This window comes from Berghia stephanieae, chromosome 7, assembly GCF_034508935.2.
Source record: "Berghia stephanieae isolate SIO BIC M18660-M18661 chromosome 7, UCSD_Bste_1.3, whole genome shotgun sequence".
Taxonomy (NCBI): domain Eukaryota; kingdom Metazoa; phylum Mollusca; class Gastropoda; order Nudibranchia; family Aeolidiidae; genus Berghia; species Berghia stephanieae.
In genome coordinates this window covers 6337646-6347645 of record NC_088366.1, presented here as the reverse complement: position 1 = coordinate 6347645, position 10000 = coordinate 6337646, and the positions used below count along the sequence as shown (strand labels likewise).

At 35.4% G+C, this 10000-nt stretch overlaps 1 protein-coding gene across 1 annotated transcript in view; it reads right to left on the bottom strand.

Annotated features, from left to right (window-relative positions):
• LOC144976222 (uncharacterized) overlaps positions 1 to 10000 on the bottom strand; it is a 51124-nt gene that overhangs the window by 27187 nt on the left and 13937 nt on the right. Inside the window, exons 4-8 of the mRNA XM_078920404.1 lie at positions 7991 to 8082; positions 3580 to 3790; positions 2337 to 2463; positions 833 to 998; positions 588 to 703 (exon numbers count right to left, since the gene is read on the bottom strand). Coding sequence (XP_078776530.1) covers positions 588 to 703; positions 833 to 998; positions 2337 to 2463; positions 3580 to 3790; positions 7991 to 8082 — 712 coding nt within the window. The remainder of the gene's footprint in view (positions 1 to 587; positions 704 to 832; positions 999 to 2336; positions 2464 to 3579; positions 3791 to 7990; positions 8083 to 10000) is intronic.

The following is a 10000-nucleotide window of genomic DNA, read 5'->3' as shown; positions in this document are numbered from 1 at the left end:
GTTACTGTTACCACCCCATGCCTATTTATTAGACTTTTCTGAGACAAATTATAGGCGTAGTATCAAATCTAATGTTTTTAGTTTTTACTTCTTAATGATGGTAGTTGAATAAAACTATCTATGTACATTCTCATTTTTAATACATTTTTTTTCCAATTTTGAAAAGTAGCAAAAATCTCTAGGATTGAGTGAGTTAACGATGGCGACGGTCGTGTGCGGCTATGTGGCCTAGTGGTATGACACTCGCTTTCGGATCGGAAGGTCCTGGGTTCGAGCTTCACTCGGCGCATAGTTGAGTCCTTGGAAACGGCTCTTTACTCACATTCTCTCACCGTACTCAGTTGTAAAATGAGTACCAGGCCGTTAACAGCGTTGTCTTTGTCCGAAAAATTGTAATATCGCCTAACTAACAGTCGTCATGTCCCGTCCTACATTTTAAATGTTGATGTTGACCAGGGACCCCTTGTAAAGTGCTTTGAGCACATTTAGGAGATATTGCCCTATATAAAGCTCAATTTTTAAAAATATATTCTTCACAATGGTACGCGTTTCCACTGTGAAATATCGGTCCATCACAAAACATAAACATTGAACACAATAGGTTGAGGGCGAGTTAGCTCCAGGTTTATTTTGAAAATATCAAAAGGGTTGACCCCCTTGACCTCATGACCTCGGAGGTCGAGAACGGAGACATCCGAGTTAGCTCCAATTTTATTTTGAAAATATCAAAAGTGTTGACCACCTTGATCTCATTTTAGTGGATCTTGCGCTATATAAAAGCTCAATTATATTTTTTAAACATTGAAATGAGAATGTTATTTTCCATACTCACAATCAGTAGGTGAGCACGTATATCCAATGTTGTACTCCCGTTCTGTCGACTCTTCGATATCCACCCCTCTGTAAGGAGGGTCCAACCACCAGGGGTATCGGCGCCCTGCTTTACACACACAATTGTAACCCCCTCGCCGGAACCCCATGCCTGGCCTGTGTTTGCACTGGGAATTGAATCGATTAGGGATATACACACTGGTTGGTTATATGAAATAATGGTGGTGGTGATGATGATGATGATGATGATGATGATGATGATGATGATGATGATGATGATGATGATGATGATAATCATGATAGTGATAATAATAATAATAACAACAACAACAACAACCACAATAATAATAATAATAATGATAATAATAATAATAATAATAATAATAAAATGATGATAATAATGATGATTATAATAATAATGATGATGATGATGATGATAATGATAATAACAATACTAGTAAAACTAATAATAATAATAATAATAATAATAATAATAATATAATAACAATTAATAATAATAATAATATTAATAAAATAATGATGATAATAATGATGATGATAATAATAATAATAATGATGATGATGATGATAATGATAATAACAATAATAATAATGATGATAATAATGATACTAGTAAAACTAATAATACTAATAATAATAATAATAATAATAATAATAATAATAATAAAAATAATAATGATAATAATAATAATAATAATATAATAATAATAATAATAATAATAATAATGATAATAATAATAATAATAATAATAATAATAATAATAATAATAATAATAATAATAATAATAATAATAATAATAATAATAATAATAATAATAATAATAATAATAATAATAATAAAAAATGAGTATCATCAGTGTTATTATTATCATTATCATAATTATCATAATTATGAATATTAACATGTTATAATAGAAGACCCTATAAATCTCTTTTTCCGTTCAATTTTTGTTGGAGGGGCTGATTTTTTTTTTGTTTGTCTTTATTGAATTGCTCTTTTGAGCAAATTTCTTTTGAGTTTTTTTTTTGCTTTTTTTTTATTGTATTAGTTGTTTTTTTTACCACAACAATAAATAATAATGTGAAATTGAATGTAAGCTTCAATTTAATTACAAAAAACAGAGCAAATGAACGTTTCGGGTTTCACCTTTATCAACAAAACAGGATGAATGAAACACCACACATGAATGAGATGATGTGGTAGTGGCGTAGTTAAGATGAATCATCTTAACTACGCCACTACCACAAGATGATTCATCTTAACTACGCCCCTACCACATCATCTCATTCATCTGTGGTGTTTCATTCATCCTGTTTTGTTGATAAAGGGGAAACCCGAAACGTTCATTTGGTATGTTATTGTAATTAAATTGAAGCTTACATTCAATCTCACATTATTATTTATTTCTTCGAGCTTCGAGCAGCAACATTTAGGACATTATTTTACCACAACAACAACAACAACAAATCAGGTGCAAACATACCGATGTTGTTCCTTTACACCTGTCGATGCCAGACAAATAGCTAGGACCTGGGTTACCTTTGCTGACTCCACACGCATTGAAATCTATTTCCACGAAATCCGTATCCATAGCAATTGTGGCAACAAATCTGGGGGGGGGGGGGGGGGTGATGAAAAGTGGATTAACAATCCAGAGATAAGCAATGATCAAAATATCTATATAATTATTACCAAAAATATGTATAATAACAAACACTACAAAACTATTTTCTATAGGGAATGAAATTAGAGGAAGAGTAGCGTCCCTTGATTGGACGTCACCTTACAGAGACACCGTCAAAATGGTTTTGCGCATGCGTCTCTCTCGTCCTCGCTTTCGGTGAAGTGTCTCATGCCGCTCTCACCGGAAGCGAGGACGACAGACGCATGCGCACAACCAACAAGACGTTCTCTCTTTAATAACTTTTCCACCGGTGACTCCAATCAAGGGACGCTACTCTTCCGCTAATTTCATTCCCTATACTTGTTTTATTAAAGATAATGAATATTTGAAAATGTCCTTGTACTTGACTTGTATTTATTTGCAGGTCCAATAACTCAAACTGTTAAGGGCTCATTGTTGTAATGATGAAAATACTCTCAAACTCACATTCTCTCACTGATAAAGAAAAAAAGAAAATTGAACTTTTATATAGCGTAATATCCACTAAATGTGCTTAAAGCGCTTTACAAGGGGTCCCTGGTCAACAGCAACATTTAACATTTAGGGACATGACGCTGTTAGGCGATATTACATTTTTTTCGGACAAAGACAACGTTGTTAACGGCCAGGTACTCATTTTACATCTGAGTACGGTGAGAGAATGTGAGTAAAGAGCCTTTTCCAAGGACTGAACTATGCGCCGAGCGCGAGGCTCGAACCCAGGACCTTCCGATCCGAAAGCGAGTGTCACACCACTAGACCACATAGCTGCACTCAGGTGAAAAACGTACATGTATATACATACATACATACATACATACATACATACATACATACATACATACATACATACATACATACATACATACATACATACATACATACATACATACATACATACATACATACATACTACTACATACATACATACATACATGCATACATGCATACATACATACATACATACATACATACATACATACATACATACATACATACATACATACATACATACATACATACATACATACATACATACATACATACATACATACATACATACTTCGGACGTCTGAGATGAACAAAATCTGAATATCTAGGCATGAAGTCGACCACAGGCGCTACGGCACTGACAATCCACTTGTTAGAATTGCCGCAGTCGAAATAGGGCCTGGTGAAAACCACAGGAAGTTTTCGCTCGTCCTTCTCATTGGCTCCTGGTGAAGCCGGCCCGAAAAATGAATAGGCTTCGTAGTTGTCTGACAGAAAATGGCCTGTATTTGGGGGGAGCGGGGATGGATATAAATTTAGAATATATAGATAGAACGAAGATGACGTCACTAAAGCATTTGTTATTGTATTTTGCCATCCGCGTTTGTGAGTGATTCTCACTAAACTGTATTAACCAGACTATAAAAGTTCATGGTTACTCATAGTTTTGTGTATTGGTCCGTTATACTTCCGGATGGCAATGTTGTGAGCTTCTTAGCCAAGCGCATACTATCTGTATGTCACCCACCACATCAACTTGATATTATTTTATTTTTAAATTGAGGTTTTATACAGCGCAATATCCACTAAACGCATGCTCATTAAAGCGCTTTGCAAGGGGTCCCTGGCCAACAGCAACATTTAACGTTTCGGACGGGACATGACGCCTGTAAGGCGATTTTACATTCTTTTTTTTTTCGGACAGAGACAACGCTGTTAACCGCCAGGTAATAATTTTACACCTGAGTACGGTGAGAGAATGTGAGTAAAGAAGCCTTTTCCAAGGACTCAACTATGCGCTGAGCGAGGCTCGAACCCAGGACCTTCCGGTCCGAAAGCGAGTGTCATGCATACCTCATAGCCGCATTGTCTGTTTCAGGGTTAAAATAAATAAACAAATATAACTAAAATAAAATTCCCTTTATTCATCCCATAGGGGAAATTTGTCTCTAGGGTCTATTCCAAGGGAAGACTGGAATAACCCAAGCGTCAGCCGCAATGCAGCGCCGCAAATTAAGCTAGGGCGAGGTGACTTGCTCAGGACCACACAGCGCAGCGGCGGGTGATCGAACTCTGTACCTTTCGGGTTCGAAGCAAAGACGCGGCCTCTCAAAAGAGATCAGAAAGAAAAATTATATTTAACATGAGAGCCTAGTTTTTGGACAAGGGAATTCTTTTGTGATAGGAGATTAATATCAGATATGTTGGGTATCACCTGATATCTTTGGGGATTTAGGGTGGCTGGTGATAATAATATACACAATCCCGCTACAACAATAATGGGACGGTGTTCACCTTGAATATAGTTGTTGGTTTACCTGTAACATGTTTTTATTGCTCACTTGGTAGAGCTTTCGCCTAACAACCAAAAGGACTGTTATCGGTCCTGCGTGAAATCGAGTGATATAATATATATATATATATATATATATATATATTATATATATATATATATATATATATACTATATATATATATATATATATATATATATATATATATATATATATATATATATATATATACATATATATATATATATATATATATATATATATATATATATATATATATATATATAGTTTTTTTTTCAAATTTGTTTTGTATTATTATTTAAAATTTAAATAGTTGGAAAACCCATCAGCCTAGTTGTGTGTTCAAGTGTGTCATGTGTAATGTATGAGGAGACATGGTGTGTTAAATTTATGCTCAATGTAAATATTATGGTCTATAATCTCCTCGGTCTTGTATTAATAAAAACAAAACTGGACAATTTGGTGCTATTAATTCATGTAACTGGGGCACTTTCGGGACAGTATAAGGACAGATGTCCTGTGATGCCGTACTTTGGAAAACACAGATTTAAAAATTTGGCCAGAAAAACTCGTCCTTCAAATATCGATCGATTTAAATGACTCGATCGATATTTGAAGGACGAGTTTTCTGGCCAAAATTTTAAATATGGGTTTTTTTCGAAGTATGGTGGTGTGAATGTCATAACTGTTTGTATTATTAGGTTGATGGTTTTGATGAAGATTGTGATGGCGGTGGTGGTGGTGATGGTAATGATGATTATGATAATGAGTATGATGATGGTGGTGGTGGTGTTGATGGTGGTTTGGTGATGATGATGATGATGATTGATGATTGATGATGATAATGATGATGATGATGATGATGATGATGATGATGATGATGATGATGATGATGATGGATGATGATGATGATGATGATGATGATGATGATGATGATGATGGTGATAATGATGATGATGACGATGATGATGCTACTTTTTAATGACGTCATTCATGGTAATAGAGAGTGAAATGCCATGTAGATATATTTCTCCAAAATTTGAGCAAAATATGAACATTTATATAGCGCATTTTCACGGATTAACCACGTTCAATGCGCTTCACAATGTTCTATTTATTCCTCCAGCAGGCCATACGGAACCATTTATCCATTTCATAGGTTCCAGTCGCCTGCTATGTGTCCTGTTCCAACTAAAACGTTTTCAATATTCATTACTCTCTGTAGTCAGATGGTCGTACTCAGTAGTTTTTGAGTACAACACTGTCACCTTTCAGGTTACTGACCGCGCTCAAGATTGCTTGACTTTTGCGACAAGATGAGACTCCGTACCCACACGTTTACCCTAATGTTACAAAAGTAAGGGACAAGAAATGAAGTGAGTAGAAAAGTGCCAGAAGACAACAGAGAATAAAAACTTCGCGGCGGCGATGGGGGGCTCGAACCCACAACCCTCTTACTGGTATGACAACTCCGCCAGGCCGGAGAGATCGTGACTCTTCCGTATGAGCTATCTACGAGGTCGCGGGTTCGAGACCCCATCGCAGCCGCGAAGTTTTTATTCTCTGTTGTCTTCTGGCACTTTCATACTTCCTTCATTTCTTGTTATTAACAATGTTATGGACTGAAACATAGAGTTACGCTAGGAAAGAGTTGCTCCCCTTTGTTATTCGCTAATTGATTTTAGTTACAGCTTAATTAGTTATTATTAATTAAGTGCATTGTTTAAAATATAATTTGTGCTCACAAATATCGGAGTGGCATTTTAAAAAATTCTTTAAATTTTTTTTATTCATTTATTATTTATTATCTATTACAACAAATGAAACGAAACTGAAGTAAGAAACAAGGATAATTAATTACAATGAAACCAAAAAAAAAAAATACAAAGAAAACAAAAAAACAACAACAACAAACAAAAAAAAAAAAACAACTGAGATTCCTTTAAAAGATAAGAACTAATATAGTCTTAATCTGTTGATTCCAAAATTGAATCAAACGTGTGTTAACAAATAAAACAAAAAAAATCAATGTAATTAAAAAATAAAGGAGGAAAATCTTTTGAAAAAACGTCATGTAAATATAAATATGTAAATCAAAATTGTATTACATCCAATTATCACTCTCAGTTCGGTTTCCATTTGTTGAAACGGGTACCCGCTACCCGCCCCTTTTACCCGAGTACCCGGTTTAACTTTATTACCCGCGGGTACCCGCCCAGCACTAGTACTCAGTAATAAAGCTTTCTCTCGCATGTATCTAGTCTAATCACTTAACGCTTGGGTTTAAAAGTTGAGTGATTCCACAATAGGCAATAAGATTAGCGGAAGAGTAGCGTCCCTTGATTGGACGTCCCCGGTGGAGAAGTAATTAGAGAGAGAACGTCATATTAGTTTTGCGCATGCGTCTCTCGTCCTCGCTTCCGGTGAAACCGGCATGAGACACTTCGCCGAAAGCGAGGACGAGAGAGACGCATGCGCAAAACCATGTTGACGTTTTCTCTGTAAGGTGACGTCCAATCAAGGGACGCTATTTATCCGCTAATCTCATTCCCTATATTAATCTGGTGTCCCGTCAAAAACACAACAAACAACATATAGTGCCAAGTGCCTGCTCCACTCACTTTTCTGAATTGAAAATGAGGGACAGTGGCTTACTTATAAAATCTACTAGAAAGGACGGGGGACATATTGAGGTTATTGAGCTTTATATAGCGCAATATCCACTAAATTTGTTCAAAGCGCTTTACAAGGGGTCCCTGGTCAACAGCAACATTTAACATGTAGGACAGACATGACGCCTGTTAGTTAGGCGATATTACAATTTTTCGGACAAAGACAACGCTGTTAACGGCCAGGTACTCATTTTCCACCCCGAGTACGGTGACAGAAGAGCCTTTTCCAAGGACTCAACTATGCGCCGAGCGCGAGGCTCGAACCCAGGACCTTCCATCCGAAAGCGAGTGTCATACCACTAGATCACATAGCCGCACGAAATAGGCTCTTCAAAAAAGAAAGAAATACCAAACACGGAACGTTTTGGGCCCAAACTTCTCTAAATGACGTATCAATGCTTTTATTGTTTTTGTTTTTGGTCGATGAAGGGTTTTGAGCCCGAAACGTTCCGTGTTTGTCTTCGTTTAAGCTGTTAAAAAGTCATTTTTTGCTTACCAGTTTCATTGGATTCCTTAATACCAATGTAATAGGAGAACTTGACCAAAGAATCCATTGCACCCGTCAAATCGGGGAGCCAATTCGTGTACCTACCCCAAGGAAAAAGAATAATTTATTATAACCCATTGACTAAACGCTTTGCAATGGGTTCCTGATCAACAACAACACGTTACATGAAGAATGAGACATGACGCCTGTTAGGCGATATTACAAATTTTTTTTTTCCTTCGGAGAAGATTTTAAAAAAAAAAAAAAATTTAAAATGTCTATCGATTATAACAGGAAGTTTTTATTCTCTGTTGTCTTCTGGCACTTTCCTACTCACTTCATTTCTTGTTATTATCAACATAAGTACTTGCAGCATTCTATCGAATAAAAGCAGTGCAGTTCAAATATTTATAGATTATTTGAAACCCAACTTGTCAAAATTATGAAATTCGAAACTTTAAAAAGCACCCCAAACTTTGCAGCTTTTATATAGATAGAATGAAGTTGACGTCAATCGGGCCTTTGTTATTGTTTTTTGCCATCCACGTTTATGAGTAATTCTCACTAAACTGTATTATCCAGACTATAAAAGTTCATGGTTACACATAGTTTTGTGTGTTGCTCCGTTATACTTCCGGATGGCAATGTTGTGAGCTTCTTAGCCAAGTGCATACTATATATTATAGGGCAATAATAGGGCAATCCTTGTAAACGTGCTCAAGGTTCGTTTGAGGGCCCCTAGCCAAGAACATCAAGGTTGCACGTAGATGTGTGTGTTGGTACGTTGTATCGGGCAGGCAGAATGTTGTGAGTAACTTATCTAAGCGCACAGCATCAATAAAAGAATGTACTCTATCTTTAAAAACCAGTCTGATATCTAAGTATTACCATTTGGTTTTGTACTCTATCTTTAAAAACCATGATGATATCTAAGTATTACCATTTGGTTTTGTACTCTATCTTTAAAAACCATTATGATATCTAAGTATTACCATTTGGTTTTGTACTCTATCTTTAAAAACCATGATGATATCTAAGTATTACCATTTGGTTTTGGCGTTTCATATACTATTTTTTTTTTCTCTTTCTTTTTCTCTTTCATGTATGTTGTCATCAAATTTAGTAAAGTATTGGCGAAAGCCTGAAAAGTAAATAAACAAGAAACTTGAAATCTTAACTGAAAAGAATGTTATGTCATATTAACCCTCTCCTTGCCAACTACAGGAAAATCGACACATCGTTACCATACAGTGAACATTTTTCTAACACAGAATTTTTATAAACATCAAAAAATTTGAAGACAAATCTTTGCAGAGTTTAAAAGAACTTGATGTTATTTTGTAGAACAAAATTATGTTTAGCATTGCTCTTAGCTTTAAGTTTTAATAAATCCATTTTAGTGTTAGGGAGGCATGAGATTTTGGTAAAAACATTGAAAATTTTTGGTGATGAAATAGTTAAATTGTCATGGAAATAGGCTCTCTATCTATCCGACTCGTGTGTTTTATATTAAATATTTCGCATCATCATATTTCATTTTATTTAATCAAATAAACGCGTACAAACCGTCTTCGTTCAATAAACCGTGGGAATCAAACAGCACATCGCCTCAACTGGCTTGTATTTCGTTTTGTTTGTAGATCTAACATTAAAGAGCGTCAACGTATTGGTTATGCAGAGTTTCTTTTCACTCCGATATTAAGTCGAGCCAAATCAATATTGATATTTATCATAATTAGATTTTATTTGTGACAAAATGGCTCTGTAGGTAGTATGCGCTTGGCTAAGAAGCTCACAACATTGCAATCGGGAAGTTTTACGGACCAACACACAAAACTATGTGTAACCTTATACGTTTATAGTCTAGTTAATACCGTTTAGTAAGAAATACTCATAAACATGGGTGGCAAAATAACAATAACAAAGACCAGAGTGACGTCAACTTCATTCTATCTATAGATAGTATGCGCTTGGCTAAGAAGCTCATAACATTGCCATCCGGAAGTATAAGGGACCAAC